This window comes from Ahaetulla prasina, chromosome 17 (assembly GCF_028640845.1).
Source record: "Ahaetulla prasina isolate Xishuangbanna chromosome 17, ASM2864084v1, whole genome shotgun sequence".
Taxonomy (NCBI): Eukaryota; Metazoa; Chordata; class Lepidosauria; order Squamata; family Colubridae; genus Ahaetulla; species Ahaetulla prasina.
This window is the reverse complement of record NC_080555.1, coordinates 10,212,344-10,233,516: the sequence shown is the minus strand read 5'-3', so window position 1 is coordinate 10,233,516 and position 21,173 is coordinate 10,212,344. Positions and strand designations below refer to the sequence as shown.

Sequence of the window (21,173 nt, the reverse complement as noted above, 5' to 3'; positions counted from 1 at the left end):
CGGCTTCCCTGGCTCAGCTCCAGGAGCCAGAGGCAGGCCAGGTGGAAGAGATAACGAGGCCTCCGTCCCCTCTCTTTCCCCCCCCAGGCCACGCCTCCAGACCCGGCTGATGGCAATCAGGCCTGGCTGGACCCTAGGTTTTGTAGGCAGGAGAGGAGGAAACAACAGAAGCAGGGGTGGGGCAGGCCTAGGAAGTGCTGAGTCATGGAGCCAAAGGATATAAAAGGCAGCAAGAGCTGCTGTGCCTCTTCGTAGCAGGCAAATCGACTGATGTAACTAAGAGCTGAAGTTTGTTCCTGGGTGACTCATCGGCATTGAGGGAGATGACGGAGACACTTGGCAGACGCTCGCTATTTTGCTGCCAGAGCTGATAGTGCCGGCTAATTAAGCCATCGCTCGGACGGAGGTGAAGAAGGACAGAACAGGAAGCGGGGGGGGTCACGCGTGCATGGAGGGGGAGCAGGGCACAGGAGGCCATGCGCATTTCATTATGGGTGTGGGCACGCAGGCACGTCGCGCACATGTTCGACACGCGACGACGAAAAGGTTAGCCATCACTGATCTAGACCATCCCAGCTCTTCTGGAACATGCTTTTAGTTGCATGCGTTGCAACAGCCCATCTTAAATCTCCGTGCCAAATCGCTGGTTGTAAAGTACAGGGTGATTTCCAAATTTTAATAATGAAGGGATGAGGAATATTTGATGACTCCCAGCTCTGGTTCAGCTGGCATCCCTCCAACGAAGACTAAGTCCCTTGCAAGAATGGCTTACACCCCAAAACCTCACGGCATAGAAGCCTTCTCCTTTTCTTTTTTCCTTTTTTCCCCCCCAACCCGGGTCTCCGTCTAAAGAGGGAGGTGGATGTTCAGACACCGTGCAAACGGAGGTCCCCTTTCGCATTCAGAATTCCAGCGACTAGCAAAAAAAGGCAGGTGGTCTTGAGTGCTTTGCAGAGTTGCATCCTTCCTGAGTGGTTTGGGGCGACGGGCGGTCCCGGAAATCGGAGCCGGCTCTTGGGGAATTGGGAGCTGGTTTCTCGCCTGCAGGAAGAGAGGATGGAAAAATGGGTTTAGCGCCATGAACGGTCAGGGCTGTGAAATTAAAACCTGGAATGGAGAAAAGGGGCCGCGATTTCCTCTGATTCCCAAACACCTTTGGAGGCAACCTGGATTTGTCTGGGAAAGTCCACGTTTCAAGTGTCATTGAATTGATCCTGCTGTTGAGACGCTGAGTTTCCTCAGGACTAATCGGTTGTAAACTCTGAGATAGATAGATAGATAGATAGATAGATAGATAGATAGATAGATAGATAGATAGATAGATAGATAGATAGAAATAGATGCTAAATAGATAGATAGATGCTAGATATAGATGCTAGACAGATAGATAGATGATATATAGGTACATAGATAATAGATAAATAGATAGGTAGATGATAGATGACAGATAGATAGATGCTAAATAGATAGATAGGTAGATAGATGCTAGATAGATATAGATGATCAATAGATATAAAGATAGATAGATTAGATAGATAGATAGATAGATAGATAGATAGATAGATAGATAGATAGATAGATAGATAGATAGATAGATAGATAGATAGATAGATAGATAGATACATAGATGATAGATAGAAATAGATGCTAAATAGATGCTAGATATAGATGATAGATATAGATGATAGATAGATAGATAGATAGATAGATAGATAGTAGATAGATAGATAGATAGATAGATAGATAGATAGATAGATAGATAGATAGTAGATAGATAGATAGATAGATAGATAGATAGATAGATAGATAGATAGATAGATAGATAGATAGAAATAGATGCTAAATAGATAGATAGATGCTAGATATAGATGCTAGACAGATAGATGATATATAGGTACATAGATAATAGATAAATAGATAGGTAGATGATAATGACAGATAGATAGATGCTAAATAGATAGATAGGTAGATAGATGCTAGATAGATATAGATGATCAATAGATATAAAGATAGATAGATACATAGATACATAGATAGATAGATACATAGATACATAGATACATAGATGATAGATAGAAATAGATGCTAAATAGATAGATGCTAGATATAGATGATAGATATAGAAGATAGATAGATAGATAGATAGATAGATAGATAGATAGATAGATAGATAGATAGATAGATAGATAGATAGGTAGGTAGGTAGAAATAGATAGATCCTAAATAGATATGATAGACAGATAGACAGATAGATAGATAGATAGATAGATAGATAGATAGATAGATAGATAGATAGATAGGTAGGTAGGTAGGTAGAAATAGATAGATGCTAAATAGATATGATAGATAGATAGACAGATAGACAGATAGACAGATAGATAGATAGATAGATAGATAGATAGATATAGATAAATAGAATAGAATAGAATTTTTTATTGGCCAAGTGTGATTGGACATACAAGGAATTTGTCTTTGATACATATGGTCTGAGTGAACATAAAAGAAAAGATACCTTCGTCAAGAATCATAAGGTACAACACTTAATGATAGTCATAGGGAACAAATAATCAATCAAATCATACTAGGAAACAATATAAATCATAAGGATACCAGCAACAAGGTTACAGTCGTAAGTGTGAGGAAACGGGTGATCGGAACGATGAGAAGATTAATAGTAATAAATGCAGACTTAGTGAATAGTTTGACAGTGTTGAGGGAATTATTTGTTTAGGATGGTTACGCTGCACAGTTTTTCCTCAATTTACAACCGGTTGCTTAGCAATGGTTCGAAGTCGGTCGCCAAAAATGGGAATAACGACCTGGTTTTGAAGTTCTGACATCTAGGATTCCTTGTGGTCTCGTGACCATTGGCACTTAGCAATTGAATGACAGAATAACAGAGTTGGAAGGGACCTTGGAGGTCTTCTAGTCCAACCCCCTGCTCAAGCAGGAGACCCTATACTGTACTATTCCCGACAAATGGCTGTCCAGTCTCTTCTTAAAAGCCTCCACAACTTCCGAAGGCAAGTGTCCTACTGAAGAAGCTGAAGAAGCTTCTTGAAGGAGAAGCGAAACATCTTCAAAGAATCAACAAGAAAGTCCAGTTGCCTCTTGAAAAAAAAACACCTTTTGCGCTCTCCTCCTCCTTCACCCGCATCGTTCCTCTTCCTCTAGTTCCTCTTCACTTTCTGCCATTAGAGTGGCATCATCTGCATGTCTGAGGTTGTTGATATTTCTCCCGGCAATCTTAATTCTAACTTTTGATTCATCCAGCCCTGCCTTTCTTATGATGTGCTCTGCATATAAGTTAACTAGGCAGGGCGATAGCAGTGGTGGGATTCAGCCAGTTCGCTCCACTTCGGGAGAACCGGTTGTTAACTTTCTGAGCAGTTTGGCAAACTGGTTGTTGGAAGAAATCATTAGGGCAGAGAACCGGTTGTTAAATTACTTGAATCCCACCACTGGGCGATAGTACGCAGCCTTGCCGGACTCCTTTCCCAATTTTGAACCAATCAGTGGTTCCGTGTCCAGTTCTCACTCTTGTTTTCTCAAGAGACAAATAAGATGGTCTGGTACTCCCATCTCTTGAAGGAATTGCCAGAAGAAGTTTAAGAACAAATCATTTTAGAAAGTAATAAAGTATTCACAACAATAATCGTTGCATTAATATCAATTGCATTAATGTTTTTTTTAATTGAAAAAGTTTTAGAAAACAAACAAACATTTTTCCCCCTTTTCCGTCCCTCCTCCCCCCCAAAACCTCTCCCTTCACCCGATTCCACCACCACCACCCCGGTTTCCCGGGTCAATCGCAAGGTATTATTACACATAAGCCAAACATAGACTAAAATTTTCCCTTCCAACCCAATTAACCTCATCCGAGTCTTTTCATTTCCTAACCTCCCCCATATCATTCTAAAATAATACATCCTAATTATTCAAAGGCAATCTGATATCTCTTCATCTGATATCTGTTTTGTAAATAATCAATCCATTTTTTCCATTCAATTAACTATCTTTCCTGCGTATTGTCTTTCAAAAAGGTTGAGATTTTTGCCATCTCAGCCAAGTTGATAACTTTCAATATCCATTCTTCTATTGTAGGTAATTTTTTTTTCTTCCAATATTGTCCAATCAACAGCCTTGCTGCTGTTATTAAGTTCAAGATCAATTTAGTCTCAGTCACCGTACAATCCATTATAATTCCCAAAAGGAAAAATTGCGGCAGGAACTTTATCTTCTTCTTCAAAACATTTTGTATAATCCACCAAATTCTTATCCAAAAGGCCTTAATTTTCTTACAAGTCCACCAATCAATTGCATTAATGTTAATAGCATGCTATTTATTTAACCAAGTTAACCTACTTTCCTTATATCACTGATCCTTTCACATATTTCCCTCTTTCTAGCTCCTGGTTTTGTCAGTTAGCCATTGATAAATTCATTCATTTTTTTTTCTTTAATTGTTAAGTGTTAGCTTATTCATTTCTGCACATTCTAATATGTTTCTAATCACTTTTTCATCCGTTGGTTTTCTTTCCATGGTTGTGCAAATACTATTCTCACGGCAGCTGATACATGTAAAATCAGATATATTTTCACTTTGTTATATTTGTCTGGTAAAATGCCCAACAAAATTGTCTCCGGTTTCAAGTCTATTTGTTGTTTTATTTTATTTTTTAGCCATGTATTTCTGTCCAGTATTTTTTTTTTGCTTTTTGATAGTATGAACCAATATATCTGGTGACATTTCTAGCCAGTCAGTTCTTAAATGGTTTGAAGCTGTTCCTGGAACTGCCTGCCACTTGATAAAAAACGGAAGTGTGGGAGACCCTTAAAAAAAACTGCTGGCGGTGAATGAAATCTCGTTCATCGTGGGTTTCAAATTTTATTACTACCGGTTCTGTGGGTGTGGCTTGGTGGGCGTGGCATGGCTTGGTGGGCGTGGCTTGGTAGGCGTGGCATGGGAAGGATACTGTAAAATCTCCATTCCCTCCCCACTCCAGGGGAAGGATACTGCAAAATCCCCATTTCCTCCCAATTAGCTGGGACTCGGGAGGCAGAGAATAGATGGGGGTGGGGCCAGTCAGAATTTTTACTACTGGTTCTCCGAACTACTCAACATTTCCACCATCGGTTCTCCAAAACTGGTCGGAACCTGCTGAAACCCACCTCTGGTTCTTACTCAGAGTTTTCCAAGACTTCAGTCTGTCCTTAGGATTCGCAACAGCATGGCGTGGACCTCTTCATCCATGTACCCCTGCATTGGAGAAAAATAGCCCCCCCCAATAATATAAGTTGCATTCTAGCATCACTGGCCTACACATGGATTTTCCTACAAAGCAAACCACCCGTTGTTCAATTTCTTTGCCAGAGACACATCTAATACTATAGTGGTAATCCTTGACCTACTATCCTAATTGGGAGCCATGGTGGTGCAGTGGCGAGAATGCAGTATTGCAGGTTAATTCTGCCCACTGTCAGCAGTTCGATCGTGACTAGAGGAAGGTTGATTCACCCTTCTGTCCTTCCGAGGTGCGTAAAGTGAGGACCCAGATTGTTGAGGGCAAGAGGCTGACTCTGTAAACCGCTTAGAGAGAGCTGGAAAACACTGTGAAACGGTACATAAGTCTAAGTGCTATTGCTATTTTTCTTTCTTCCTTCTTTCCTTCCTTCCATCCTATTTACTTCCTTTTCATTTCCTTCTTTCCTTCCTTCCTTCCTTTCCAATGGTTAGAATGCAGTATTGCAGGCTGACTCTGCACCACTGTCAGCAGTTTGATCCTGACCGGCTCAAGGTCGACTCAGCCTTCCGTCCTTCAGAGGTTGGTAAAATGAGGACCCAGATTTTTTGGGGGGCAAGAGGCTGATTGTGTAAATTGCTTAGAGAGGGCTGTAAGGCACCGTGAAGGGGTATATAAGTCTAAGTGCTATTCTATTCTATTCTATTCTATTCTATTCTATTCTATTCTATTCTATTCTATTCTCATTCTATTTTATTCTATAGAAAAAGGGGGAGAGAGGGGGAGATAGATAGGGAGAGAGGGAGAGAAGAGGAAAAGAGGGAGAAGGAGAGAGGGAGAGAGAGAGAAGGAGAGAGAGAGAAGAAGAGAGGGAGAGAAAAGACAGAGAGGTTGGAAGGGACAGAGAGAGAGAAGGAGAGAGAGACAAAGTAGAGAGGGAAAGAGAAAGGAGAATGGGAGAAAGAGAGAGAAGACAGGGAGAGAGAGCGAGAGAGAAGGAAAGAGAAAGAAAAGAGGGAGAGAAAAGAGAGAGGAGAGAAAGAGGGAGAGAAGAGGAAAAGAGGGAGAAGGAGAGAGGGAGAGAGAGAAGGAGAGAGAGAGAAGAGAGGGAAAGAAAAGACAGAGGGTGGGCAGGGAGAGAGAGAAGGAGGTAGGGAGACAGAGAGAAAGTAGAGAGAGAAAGAGAAAGGAGAGTGGGAGAAAGGGAAAGAGAGAGAGAAGAGAAGGAGAGAGAGAGACAGAAGGAAAGAGAGACAAAGGAAAGAGGGAGGGGAGAGAAAGAAAGCTGCTGGATGCTCCCACCTGTCTTACCTGGGCTGCATTGAGCAGGTGGGTCCTGTATATGGCCACGATCTCTTGGTGGTTCTTTTGCGCAACCTGAAATAAACCAAGAGAGAAGAGGTGAGAAAGGCAGGACTCAACCAACCCCAAACAGGCTGTCCTCAACTTACGACCATCCTTTCAGCACCCCAGAGCCTCCCTGATTCAAGGCACCCCCATAATGACTGCAGTGGGAGAGCTGGAATCTGCACGGATGCCTCGCTTAAGGACAGCCACAAATCAATCATCGTAATTCTGGGCTCCATTGTGGTCGTAAGTCGAGGACCCCTTGTCGTGCATAACATACAGTCTAATAACCGATTGCCCCAGCTACCACTCCTCTGGGGCCTTTAATTGGGGGAGGGGTGGGGGCAGGTAAATTTAGCCCAGTGTCCCTACCTTGGCAATTTAAAAATACGTGTGCTTCAACTCCCAGAATTCTACACAGGTAATCCTCACTTAACGGGCATTCATTCGGCGACCATTTGAAGTTATGAGTCAGCTGGGCGTGGAGGTGGGCCATGGAGAGCAGGGCAGCTGAATAGGTGGGGTGTGGGATGGGGGGAAACTGAGGTGGAGGTGAGTGTGGCAGGTGTTGTGTCTCGCCCAATCTCACCACAGCCGGGGCCTTCTTATCTGCTTCCGAACGCTGAAGAATGTCCTAGCATGCCTCCCGGCCCCAGCCCTGGCTCCATGCCCAGACAAGCTGAGGAAGAAGAAGCGCCTCCAGCCCCCAGCCCTGGTTCCATGCCCAGGCAAACGGAGCAACTAGACCCCTCCCCCTCCTCCACAGCATGTGAGCCTGAGGAAGGTTTATTACCAACAGCTGATTGGAGTGACCCTCGCTTCAGAAGACTTGATAGGCGGCGGCGTCAGAAGGAAGGGAGGGGCAGGCCTGGATAAGTGCTGAGTCATGGAGCCACACCCCATGGCCTATATAAAGGATCTGCTTTCTGGCATTCTCTGAGTCAGGCAAAGTCTAAACTTATCTTGCTGAAGTCACTTTCTGGTCTCCTGCCTGCCGTGAGGACTTTGCTAGGACTTTGGCAGAGCTGCAGAGGCACGCCTGATTCGGATTTCTCTGACCCGGCCGTCAGCGGAGGAGTGGGACACGACAGCAGGACAGAAAAAGCGTGAGGCCCTCACCTAATGACAGCACAGTCCGGTTCTAACGACCACAACTCGGACTACTACTGGAATGGCTGTTGCTAAAATAGCGCGGTCATGTGACGTTTCACTTTTGTGACGAAAATTTTGTTGGCATCTCGGGTCGTTAAGCGAGGACTAAAAACAGTAACTGTGGAAGCGACCTTGGAGTTCTAGTGGACGATCGCTTAAACATGAGCCCGCCGTATGCAGCCGCCGCCAAAAAAGGATAATACAATCCTTGGCTGCATAAACCAGGGGTCTTCAACCTTGGTCCCTTTAAGACTTGTGGACATCAACTCCCAGAGTTCCTCAGCCAGCAAAGCTTTCCCACAGCAAAGCTGGCTGAGGGACTCTGGGAGTTGAAGTCCACAAGTCTTAAAGGGACCAAGGTTGGAGACTCCTGCTTTGCTGGCTGAGGGACTCTGGGAGTTGAAGTCCACAAGTCTTAAAGGGACCAGGGTTGGAGACTCCCAGCTTTGCTGGCTGAGGAACTCTGGGAGTTGAAGTCCACAAATCTTAAAGGGCCCAAGGTTGGAGACTCCTGCTTTGCTGGCTGAGGGACTCTGGGAGTTGAAGTCCACAAGTCTTAAAGGGCCCAAGGTTGGAGACTCCTGCTTTGCTGGCTGAGGAACTCTGGGAGTTGAAGTCCACAAATCTTAAAGGGACCAAGGTTGGAGACCCCTGGCATAAACAAGCCTAGAAACAAAACCATGTGACGTATTAGTACTGCTTTACAAATCCTTAGTAAGGCCACACTTAGTAAGTCCAGTTTTGGTTACCAAAGTACAAAAAAGAGGTTGAGACTTTGGAAAAAGTGCAGAGAAGAGCAACCAAGATGATTAGGGGACTGGAGGCTAGAACATATGAAGAACGGCTGCAGAAATTGGGATGTCTAATTTAATGAAAAGAAGGACTAGGGGAGACATGATAGCAGTCTTCCAGTATTCGAGGGGCTGCCCCAAAGAAGAGGGAGTCAAGCTATTCTCCAAAGCACCTGAGGGTAGGACAAGAAGCAACGGATGGAAACTAATCAAGGAGAGAAGCAACTTAGAACTAAGGAGAAATTTCCTGACAGTGAGAACAATTAACCAGTGGAACAACTTGCCTCCAGAAGCTGTGAATGCTCCAACACTGGAAATTTTAAGGTGTTAGATTACCATTTGTCTGAAATGGAATTGGGTTTCCTGCCTGAGCAGGGGGTTGGACTAGAAGACCTCCAAGGTCCCTTCCAACTCTGTCTATTCTATTTCTAGTCTAGTGAAGAGAAGGACTAGGGGAGACATGATAGCAGCCTTCCAATATCTGAAGGACTTCCACAAAGAAGAGGGAGTCAACCTATTCTCCAAAGCCATTCCTATTCTCAAAGGGTCCTTGAGTGGCTCAGACTGCTAAGACAGTCTGTTATTAACAACAGCTGCTTGCAATTACTGCAGGTTCAAGCCCCACCAGGCCCAAGGTTGACTCGGCCTTCCATCCTTTATAAGGTAGGTAAAATGAGGACCCAGATTGTTGGGGGCAATTAAGTTGACTTTGTATATAATATACAAATGGATGAAGACTATTGCTTGACATAGTGTAAGCCGCCCTGAGTCTTCGGAGAAGGGCGGGATATAAATTCAAATAAAAATTTAAAAAAAGGCAGGAGAAGAAGCAACGGGTGAAAACTAATCAAGGAGAGAAGCAACTTAGAACTAAGGAGAAATTTTCTCGCAGTGATTCCTGGCTTTTCTGGCTGCCAAAGTCTTGGTAAGGATCGCCAGGACCAACTGGTCGAAATACGACAAATACCAGCAGCAGAATCGCTTCGCATAGCAAGCGTCGCGCCCCGACGCCAAGCCCTGTGTGACTCGCCTCGTTCTGCAGGATCAGCCGCGTGCGTTCGCTCCGCAGGTTCAAGATTTCGCTCGAGAGCTTCTCCGTTTCCTTCAGCAGCTTCTTGATCTGAGGGGAAAACCAAACCAGACGGTACGGGTAGTCCTCGACTTACGACCGCAACGGAGCCCGACACTTCTCTGGTTAGGCGAGGCAGTCGTTTAAGTGAGTTTTTTTCCCCCTCCCATTTTATGACCTTTCTGGCCATGGTCGTTAAGTGAATCGCTGCAGTCGTTAAGCGAGGAACCCGGTTGTTAAACGAATCCGGCTTCCCCCATCGACTTTGCTGGTCAGAAGGTCGCAAAAGGGGATCACGTGACCCCGGGACATTGCAACCGTCGTAAGTACACGCCAGTTGCCGAGCCCCTGATTTTGATCACGCCACCGTGGGGATCCCACAAAGGTCATAAGTATGAAAAACGGTCATAAGTCACATTTTTCGCTGCCGTTGCAGCTTCGAACGGTTGTTAAATGAATGGGTGTAACGTGACTTATGACCGGTCCTCACACTTATGACCATTGCAGCTTTCTCATGATCACAGGATCAAAATTTCAGACGCTTGGCAACCGGCGTGTATTTATGATGTATCCAGGGATCCAACCTTAATGGAGGAAGTTGGATTTGCTGAATAACTGCCTGATTCGTTTAACAACGGCAATGATTCAGTTAACAACCAGAAGGAAAAAAAAATGAGACGTGATTCTAATTTTAACAGCTGCCCGGCTTAACAACAGAAATCCTCATCCCAGTTGTGCTCATAGTTGTAAATGACGATTTCTAACTGTTCACTCAAACAGTTTCTCATATCGAAACTTCAGCCAAAGTTGAGTCAAACTTTCCATAAAAAATTGTCTTTTTTTTTTTTTGGTCTGGCAGAAATCCATCCCCTGCATGCAGGACAAGAAACAACGGTTGGTAACCAATCAAGGAGAGAAGCAACCTGGAATTAAGGAGAAACTTCCTGACAGGGAGGACAATTAACCTTTGGAACAGCTTGCCACCAGAAGTCGTTGATGCTTCATCAGTGGAGGTTTTTAAGAAAAGACTGGACAGCCATTTGTCCGAAATGTCTAGGGCCGTGATGGCTAACCTTTTTGCTGTTGTATGCCAAAAGCGGGGGGGCACACGAGTATGTGCTCACACCCATTATCCAATGCACCCCCAGCACCCCGCCACCCTGTGCCCCATTTTGGGCCTAGTAGGCCTCCCTGAGGCCTCCGGAGGCCGGAAACAGCCTATTTCCAGACTTACGGTAGGCCCGTTTTTCATCCTCCCAAGGCTCCAGAGGCTTTCTTGGAGCCTAGGGAGGGAGAAAATGGTCTTCCCCCCACCGGAGACCCTCCGGAGGCCGGAAATGGTTCGTTTTCCAGCTTCCAATGGGTCCTTTTTCATCCTCCCCAGGTTTCAGAACCTTTCCGGGAGCCTGGGGAGGGCAAAAACAGCCTCCCCACCCCCGGAGGCCCTCCAGAGGCCAAAAACGCCCTCCCAGAGCCTCCGAGTGAGCCCTGTACTTACTTGGCATCCAAAATGGGCCGCGTAGAGACTCCTGGGAGGGGAGAGGCGGCATGAGAAGGGCCAGCCAAAAATCAGCTGGCGCGCACTGGAGCTAAACTAAGGCAATGGCTTGCATGCCCGTATATATAACTCCGTGTGCCACCTGTGGCACGCATGCCATAAGTTCACCATCAGAGATCTAGGGGAGCTCCTGCTTGAGTAGGGGGTTGGAATAGAAGACCCCCGAGGTCCCTTCCAACTCTGTTAACTTTCACATATCACCTTGTGCATGGGTTTAAGGTACCTGATACCGCCACTTGTCCTAGGGTCTCCTGCTTGTAGAGGGAGTTGGACCAGAAGCAGAGGTGCTATTCAGCCGGTTCGCACCGGTTCAAGCGAATCGGTAGCGGCAATTGTGGGACCCACCTGCCCCGGTTCCAAGTCGTGCTATTTAGGCACGTTTTCGAGGCCGGGTGCATGTGTGGAGGGTGTGCAAGCGATCAAAGCACATGCGTGGAAGGCTGGGCGCATGCACAGACAGCGCACGCATGCGAGGTGAGTGTGCGCACGTGCGGCGAACCGGTGGGTAAAGGTAAGTGAAACTCATCCCTGACTAGAAGACCTCCAAGGTCCCTTTCCAACTCTGCGATTCTGTTAAAAGTCGTCTCCCCCAGCCATCACCTCTTTGGGTTTTACCTTGGCGTCTCTTTCCTGGCACATCTTGGCGATGTCGTCCACCTTCTTATTCAGCTTGTCCACATTGCTCCCCAACTTCTGGGACTTCCCTCTCAGCTCCTCCACTTCCTCCTCGTGCTCCAGAGCTTCGGCCATCAGCTCTTGAGTCTTCCACAATTCGTGGTCCAGGGCTTCCTTGTGTTGGGCAGATGCTCGATTGGCTTCCTCGTATTTCTCCCGGAGAGCCGCCAACTCCTCCCCCAGGACCTGAGCCCTGGTGGACAGCATGCTGCAGATCTTCTCGTACTTGCCGAGGACTTGTTCTTCCCCCTGGCGCAAGTCAGCCATCTGGGCCAGGACTCGGTCCAGGAGCTGCATCAAGCCGGCTGCCTTGAGGCCTCCTTGAGTCACCTGAGATGCAACCAGCAGCTTCTTCATCTCCTGCAAGCTTTTCTCCAGTTCCACCATCTGCTCTCTGACCTTCCAGTTTTCCCCGATGACCTCGGAAGCCTCCAAGAAGATCTCTTGACCAGTTTTGTCATTGTCGGGGTTCTTGGGGTCAAGCTGGAGGGTCCGGTCAGCCTCCAGGGCACGGTTCTCCTCCTCCATCTCGGAGACCAGCTGCAAGGCCTCGTTCTGCTTCCTCACCACGTTGTCCAACTTCCAGTGGAGCTCCTTCAAGATGCAGCTGTCCAGGTTGTCGCCGACGATGGCGCTGGCCTCTTGGGTCACCTTCTTGAAGAAGTTGTTCCTCACGAACGTCACCTCCTTCCTCTGCTCCTCCAGCTTCAGGCGCAGTTTGTCCGATTCCTCTTTCTCCAGTGAGAGCTCCTTGGACAAGACCTCCACCGTCCGTTTCAGCTCTTCCACCAGGCGCTCGGTCTTCTCTGTCCGAGGAGAGGCCTCGGTGGAGCCATGTAACTTCTGAAGTTCTTCCTGAAGCTTCTCCCTTTCCCTGCTCAGCTGAGCCAATTCTTCCACCAAGCCGCCGTTGTTATGCTTGAGGTCCCACACTTCCTTCTCCAGGTCAGAGCTTCTCCGATGGCCTGGACGGGCCTTGTTTTCCACCCCCTCAGGTTTTGGCCTGAGCTTCCCCTGCCCCACAAGACCATTATGGAGCTGGGTCTTTTCTACCCCATCTTTCTGCAGCTCCTTGACGGTCTCTGAGCGGGCCGCCTCGTGGCCAGAGCCATTCTTCTCTTCTTCATGAAGACCGTTGCCGTTGACCAAGGTTTTGGAAGGAGGCTCCAAAATGGCTTCTTGGAGAGGCCGAGCTTTGTCCACAAGAGCAGAACAGGTCTCTTCCAGTTTAGCCAGAGCTCCCTCCAGGCCAGTGACCACCTTCTTCCAGGCCGTGACGCATTTCTTGACTGCGCCGGATGGCACCGCTTGGAACTGCAGCCTGCTGCGAACGGCCTCCTCGGCTTCCTTCTTCAGGTCCTCGTTTTCGGCCAGCATGGCCACCATCTCCTCCTGGGCCCTGAACTGGGTCTCCTCCATCTCCTTAATGCACTGGGCCACCTTCGCCTGGGTTAGGCTGGTCTCGGGAGGCCCGGCCAGGTGTTTTCCCAGGAGCCCTCGCAGCTTTCGGTTCTCGTCACCCAGCTGCTGCGTCCGAGCCTCCATCTCCTTGAGGGCCGCGTTCTGTGACTTCTTCTTGGCTTCGAAGACCCCGATGACGGCTCTCATGTTCTCCATGTGCCCCTCCATCTCCTCCACCCGCCTGGCCGCGGTGGCCTTCTCCTCCAGGGCTGCCTCCAGCTCTCTCCGCAGGCGCTTCAGCTCCTCCGCCTCTTCCTCGCCAGGCCACCGGACCGTCCCGGTGGGCTGGAGCTTGTTGGGACTGGTCACTCCCTCTTGCATTGAAGCTTTGGGCAGCTCCTTCTCCGCTTCCTGCTGCTTCTTCCTCTCCTTCAGATCTTGGACTTGCTGGGCCAAAAGGTCCAGGCAGTGGTCCCCCTCCGTGGGATCCTGGCTGAGGCGCTGACTCAGCGGCCGCCAGTCGCGGACACGTCCATCCCGATCCGGCAGGAGCTGGCCAATCTCCTGTACTTGGTCCCAGACCTTCGCCTTCAAGACTTGGCATCCCTTGGAGAAGACCTGGCACTCTTTCGTCTTTTGGTCCAGCTGCAGTTCCAGCTGGATGACTTTCATCTTTTCCTCCCGGAATCTGCTCTGCCATTCCCGTAACTCGGAGCCTTCCTCCGCCTCGCCTTCGTCGTCACTCTGGTCGCCCGCCTCGCTCTGGAAAGCCAGGCTGCTCACGTCGGTGTCTTTCCCACTCTCAGAGGGCACCTGTTGGGAAAGGGACAGGAATCACACAGGTAGGAATAGAATAGAATAGAATAAGAGTAGAGTAGAGTAGAGTAGAGTAGAGTAGAGTAGAGTAGAGTAGAGTAGAGTAGAATAGAATAGAATAGAAGAATAGAATAGAATAGAATAGAATAGAATAGAATAGAATAGAATAGAATAGAATAGAATTCTTTATTGGCCAAGTGTGATTAGACCCACAAGGAATTTGTCTTTGGTGCATACGCTCTCATAGCAAAAATAAAATATATTTGTCAAGAATCATAAGATACAACACTTAGTGATTGATAGTCATAGGATATTAATAAGCAATCAAATCATACTAAAAGGTAAAGGTTCGCCTCGCACATGCGTGCTAGTTGTTCCCAACTCTAGGGGGCGGTGCTCATCTCCCTTTCAAAGCCGAGGAGCCAGCGCTGTCCGAAGACGTCTCTGTGGTCATGTGGCCGGCATGACTCAATGCCAAAAGCGCACGGAACGCTGTTCCCTTCCCATCAAAGGTGGTCCCTGTTTTTCTACTCGCATTTTTTACCTGCTTTCGAACTGCTACCAATAAAAACAACGTAAGTTGTAAAGATACAAGCAACATGGATATAGCCATAAGTGGGTAGAGATGGGTAATAGGTAGGATGAGAACAAGAGGAGTAATGCAGTCTTAGGAGTTAATTTGAGAGTGTTGAGGGAACTGACTTGCCACCATTCAAAGTTACGTCACTGGAAAACAAAGCGACTCACACTTATGACTATTTGCAGCCTCTTCATGGCTGCCTGATAAAAAATTTGGGTATATTAAGCCACAGGCATGCATTTATAATGCTCGCAAATATCCTGTGCTCCTGTGCTCATCCTTTGCCACTTTCCCAACCTGTTTCTGGGTCACTTAACAATGGCAGTTGGCTTAACAACTATAGGCAATCCTCGATTTACAATAGATCGCTTAGTGACAGTTCGAAGTTACTGTTGTGGTCCGCCAGCAGCCTGCGGAGCTGGCAGCGGAGTCAGGCGGCGATGAGGCTGTGGAAGAACACGGGCCAGTCCTGGAGGCTGGGGGAGGCCCGGATGAGGGCTCTGCGTCAGAGGCAGAAATGGGGCCAGGGCCATCTGGGAGTGATGTGCGGACTCCGGAGCCTCCATCTCCTTGAGGGCCGCGTTCTGTGACTTCTTCTTGGCTTCGAAGACCCCGATGACGGCTCTCATGTTCTCCATGTGCCCCTCCATCTCCTCCACCCGCCTGGCCGCGGTGGCCTTCTCCTCCAGGGCTGCCTCCAGCTCTCTCCGCAGGCGCTTCAGCTCCTCCGCCTCTTCCTCGCCAGGCCACCGGACCGTCCCGGTGGGCTGGAGCTTGTTGGGACTGGTCACTCCCTCTTGCATTGAAGCTTTGGGCAGCTCCTTCTCCGCTTCCTGCTGCTTCTTCCTCTCCTTCAGATCTTGGACTTGCTGGGCCAAAAGGTCCAGGCAGTGGTCCCCCTCCGTGGGATCCTGGCTGAGGCGCTGACTCAGCGGCCGCCAGTCGCGGACACGTCCATCCCGATCCGGCAGGAGCTGGCCAATCTCCTGTACTTGGTCCCAGACCTTCGCCTTCAAGACTTGGCATCCCTTGGAGAAGACCTGGCACTCTTTCGTCTTTTGGTCCAGCTGCAGTTCCAGCTGGATGACTTTCATCTTTTCCTCCCGGAATCTGCTCTGCCATTCCCGTAACTCGGAGCCTTCCTCCGCCTCGCCTTCATCGTCACTCTGGTCGCCTGCCTCGCTCTGGAAAGCCAGGCTGCTCACGTCGGTGTCTTTCCCGCTCTCAGAGGGCACCTGTTGGGAAAGGGACAGGAATCACACAGGTAGGAATAGAATAGAATAGAATAAGAGTAGAGTAGAGTAGAATAGAATAGAATAATAGAATAAAGTAGAATAGAATAAAGTAGAGTAGAGTAGAGTAGAGTAGAGCAGAGTAGAGTAGAGTAGAGTAGAGTAGAGAATATAGTAGAATAGAGACAATACAATAGAGACTAGAATAGAATAGAATAGAATACAGAGTAGAATAGAATACAATAGAATAGAATTCTTTATTGGCCAAGTGTGATTAGACCCACAAGGAATTTGTCTTTGGTGCATACGCTCTCAGTGTATATATAGCAAAAATAAAATATATTTGTCAAGAATCATAAGATACAACACTTAGTGATTGATAGTCATAGGATATTAATGAGCAATCAAATCATACTAAAAGGTAAAGGTTCCCCTCGCACATGCATGCTAGTTGTTCCCGACTCTAGGGGGCAGTGCTCATCTCCCTTTCAAAGCCGAGGAGCCAGCGCTGTCCGAAGACGTCTCCGTGGTCATGTGCCCGGCATGACTCAATGCCAAAGGCGCACGGAATGCTGTTCCCTTCCCATCAAAGGTGGTCCCTGTTTTTTCTACTCGCATTTTTTACCTGCTTTCGAACTGCTACCAATAAAAACAACGTAAGTTGTAAAGATACAAGCAACATGGATATAGCCATAAGTGGGTAGAGATGGGTAATAGGTAGGATGAGAACAAGAGGAGTAATGCAGTCTTAGTAGTTAATTTGAGAGTGTTGAGGGAACTGACTTGCCACCATTCAAAGTTACGTCACTGGAAAACAAAGCGACTCACACTTATGACTATTTGCAGCCTCTTCATGGCTGCACGATAAAAATTTGGGTATATTAAGCCACAGGCATGCATTTGTAATGCTCGCAAATATCCTGTGCTCCTGTGCTCATCCTTTGCCACTTTCCCGACCTGTTTCTGATTCCCTTAACAATGGCAGTTGGCTTAATAACTATAGGCAGTCCTCGATTTACAAAAGCACGCTTAGTGACAGTTCGAAGTTACTGTTGAGGTCCGCCAGCAGCCTGCGGAGCTGGCAGCGGAGTCAGGCAGCGATGAGGCTGCGGAAGAACACGGGCCAGTCCTGGAGGCTGGGGAAGGCCCGGATGAGGGCTCTGCGTCAGAGGCAGAAATGGGGCCAGGGCCATCTGGGAGTGATGTGCGGACTCCGGAGCCTCCAGAGGCTGACAGTAGTGAGGCAGAGGAACAGGAGGAGCCTGTTCCTAATGCACGCATGAGAAGAGCTGCCAGAAGGCAAGAGCAGCTCAAGCAGAGAGGACAACTCAGGAGTAGGGCCAAGAGATGATTGGCCCCTCCCATAAGGCTTAAAAGACCAGCAATTGCGTTTGGGCTCTTTGCCGGAAAACAACGTTGATAGCCTTGCTCCTTTGTCTTGCTGCATTTATTTCTTGTGGGCGTCTTCTGCTTTTGAGCTTTTGCCAAGAAAAGCCTTTGGCAGTTGGCCTAATTAGACCAAGGTTGGTGATAAGACTGAAGAATTGTGTTAGGAAGAATTTGCTTTGATTTGGTTTGGACAAGGCTGAGAATGAGCTTAATTCTCAGCTGTTCTATTAAAGTTTGTTTGTTTTTAAACTGACTGAGTTTACTACTACCTACTTGGGCCTGGGTCACAACAGTTAAACTGGCACTCAGAAAAGTGATTTAGGAATGTTTTTTTCACACATATATATTTTTTTTAATTTACATTTATATCCCGCCCTTCTCCGAAGACTCAGGGCGGCTTACAGTGTATAAGGCAATAGTCTCATTCTATTTGTATATTTTTACAAAGTGAACTTATTGCCCCCCCAACAATCTGGGTCCTCATTTTACCTACCTTATAAAGGGTGGAAGGCTGAGTCAACCTTGGGCCGGGCTTGAACCCGCAGTAATTGCAGGCTGCTGTGTCCTAATAACAGGCTCCTTACAGCCTGAGCTATCCACATATGACCATTGCAGTATTCCCACATGGTCACGTGACTTGTACGTGGATGCTTGACAAGTGACTCGTATTTATGACGGTCACAGCATCCATGTGATTCTCTTTTGCGACCTTCCAACAAGCAAAGTCAGTGGGGAAACCCGATTCAGTTAAGAACCGTGTGACTCACTTAAAAGCTACAGTGATTCACTTAACGTCTGTGGCAAGGAAGGTCGAAAACGGGGCGACGTTCGCTTCCTAACTGTCTCGCTTAGCAACGAAAGGTGGTTGTAAATCCAGGATTAACTGTAAAGGTGGTGCAAAAGGCAGAAGGGCTTCCTGATTTCGGGGTTCAACTCTCAGCTCCGTTCAAGACTTTTTAAATATCTCCCAACTTCAGAAGCGGTAAATAAAAAAAAAATGATGGAAAACTGGTTCTGCATAAAGGCCTTCCTTGACTTAGGTCCACAATCGAGCTGTGAAGTTATGTTGCTAAGTGAGACATCTGTTAAGTGAGCTTTGCCCCGTTTTACAACTTTTATCGCCACGTTATGTTAAGCGAATCACGGCAGTAAGTAAATAATAATAATAATAATAATAATAATAATAATAATAATAATAATAATAATAATAATAATAATAATAATATTGGCGCTGACAAGATCACCATTGGTCAGCTGCAGAAGGCCACCTTACTGGGATCTGCTCGCATAATTCGCCGATACATCACGCAGTCCTAAACGCTTGGGAAGTGTTCGACTAGTGATCTGTGATACGAAATCCAGCATAGTTATCTCGTTTGCTGTGTGTATACTGTCATCTTGTGTAAATAATAATAATAATAATAATAATAATAATAATAATAATAATAATAATAATAATAATAATAATAATAATAATAATATTGGCGCTGACAAGATCACCATTGGTCAGCTGCAGAAGGCCACCTTACTGGGATCTGCTCGCATAATTCGCCGATACATCGCGCAGTCCTAAACGCTTGTGAAGTGTTCGACTAGTGATCTGTGATACGAAATCCAGCATAGTTATCTCGTTTGCTGTGTGTATACTGTCATCTTGTGTAAATAATAATAATAATAGTCTAAAGAGCTTAAAAAACACCCTCTGGTTCTTTTAATTGAAAGTATATTTGGGCAATTAAGGCCTTTTGGATAAGAATTTGGTGGATTATTCAAAATGTACTGAAGAAGAAGATAAAGTTCCTGCCGCAATTTTTCCTTTTGGGAATTATAACGGATTGTACAGGGATTGCGACTAAATTGATTCTGAATTTAATAACAGCAGCAAGACTGTTGATTGGACAATACTGGAAGAAAGAAGAGGTACCTACAATAGAAGAATGGATATTGAAAGTCATTAATTTGGCTGAGATGGCTAAAATCTCAGCTTTTTTAAAAGACAATACGCAGGAAAGATATTTAATTGAATGGAAAAAATGGATTGATTATCTACAAAACAGATATCAGATTAAGAAATATCAGATTGCCTTTGAATAATTAGGAAGTATTATTTTATGTAATGGGGAGGGGGTTGGGAGATGAAAAGATTTGGATGAGGTTAATTGGATTAGAAGGGAAAAATTTTACTCTATGTTTGGTTTATGTATAACAATACCTTGTGATTGACCCGGGAAGCCGGGGAAGGAGGGGAAGGGGTTTTCTGGGAGGAGGGGAAAAAAGGGGGGGAAATGTTTTTGTTTTTTAAAACTCTTTCAATAAAAAAAGAAAGTATATTTGGGCGCTCCTACCTGTGAACCAGTTTCTGACGAATCAAACAGCCCCAGTTCTGTGGAAACAGAAGCACCAAAAATGAACCGGATGAAAGTACGTCTCAGGAATATCAGGTTCTTTTACGGGTGGTGGGTGGGCTTCTCTGCCAGGTTTCTGGGAGACCCCTTTGCTGCCTTGGTTAACTTCGCATAGGCAGAGTCAGGACTCCATCCACTGGTGGGCAATCTCCCACTTTTTTCAGATAGATTGAGTGATTTTTTTATTTTTTTATTTTTTATTTTATTTTGTCACAACAGTATACACAAGCATCAACATAAAACAACAACACATCATATAAGCATATATATGAGCAAAAGTATGCAATAACTATATTAATTTGATATAATGGAAGGAAACAGTAGGACAGGAATGGTAGGCACTTTTGTGCTCTTATGCACGCCCCTTATAGTTTGAGAGATGGATCGATAAATTAACAGTAACAGAGTTGGAAGGGACCTTGGAGGTCATCTAGTCCAACCCCCTGCTCACACGGGAGACCTGCACTAGGGATTCGAACTGCCGACCTTTCTGATCGACAAGATTGATAGATTGAGATATACTGATTGACTGAAAGATTGAGAGTGATAGAGTGATTGACTGATAGACTGATAGATTGATTGCGTGATTGATTGATTGATAGATTGAGTAATAGATTGAGAGATTGATTGATAAATCTGAGTAATAGATTGAGTGATAGATTGAGTGATAGATTGAATGATAGATTGAATGATACATTGATTATTGAGTGAGGGATTGATAGATGATAGATAGATAAATAGATAGATTTGACTAATAGAGTGATAGACTGATAGAGTGATTGATAGATTGATTGATTTATTGAGTGATAGATTGAGAGAGTGATTGATGCATTTGAGTAATAGATTGAATGATTGATTGAGCGATACATTGATTATTGAGTGAAGGATTGATTGATTGAGTGATAGACTGATAGATTGATAGAGTGATTGATAGATTGATTGATAGAGTGATTGATATATTTGAGTAATAGATTGAGTGATAGATTGAGTGAGTGAGTGAGTGACTGATACATTGATTATTGAGTGATGGATTGAGAGATTGAGAGATATATTTGACTAACAGATTGAGTGATAGATTGATAGATTGAGTGAGTGATAGATTGATAAATTGATTAATAATTAATAGATTGATACTGATATAGGCAGATAAACAAATAGAGACAGATCAATCAATCTATCAATCTATGATCTTCAATAAAAAGGAACTCAAGCCTCAGAGTCTTCTTTTGTTGGGGGTGTTACTTGGAACCCTGACACTATCTGTCTGTCTGTCTGTCTGTCTGTCTATCTATCTGTCTGTCTGTCTATCTATCTATCTATCTATCTATCTATCTATCTATCTATCTATCTATCTATCTATCTATCTATCTATCTATCTATCAGTCTATCACTCAATCCATCCATCTATCTGAAAAACTGGGTGATTTTCCACCAGTGGATGGAGTCCCATCTCTGTCTGCCCATGTGAAGTTAACCATGGCAGCAAAAAAGATCAAAGAGAGATTCAACCTAGAA

The 21,173-nt window shown here is 45.8% G+C and overlaps 1 protein-coding gene across 1 annotated transcript in view; it reads right to left on the bottom strand.

Annotated features, from left to right (window-relative positions):
* Nucleotides 1-903: 903 nt before the first annotated feature.
* The window catches only part of ANKRD35 (ankyrin repeat domain 35), a 56,585-nt gene continuing 36,315 nt past the window's right edge, over nucleotides 904-21,173 (bottom strand). Inside the window, exons 9-14 of the mRNA XM_058160364.1 lie at nucleotides 19,599-19,636; nucleotides 11,776-14,049; nucleotides 9,564-9,653; nucleotides 6,555-6,620; nucleotides 5,173-5,260; nucleotides 904-1,041 (exon numbers count right to left, since the gene is read on the bottom strand). Of these exons, the coding sequence (XP_058016347.1) occupies nucleotides 5,204-5,260; nucleotides 6,555-6,620; nucleotides 9,564-9,653; nucleotides 11,776-14,049; nucleotides 19,599-19,636 (2,525 nt within the window). The 3' untranslated portion in view covers nucleotides 904-1,041; nucleotides 5,173-5,203. The remainder of the gene's footprint in view (nucleotides 1,042-5,172; nucleotides 5,261-6,554; nucleotides 6,621-9,563; nucleotides 9,654-11,775; nucleotides 14,050-19,598; nucleotides 19,637-21,173) is intronic.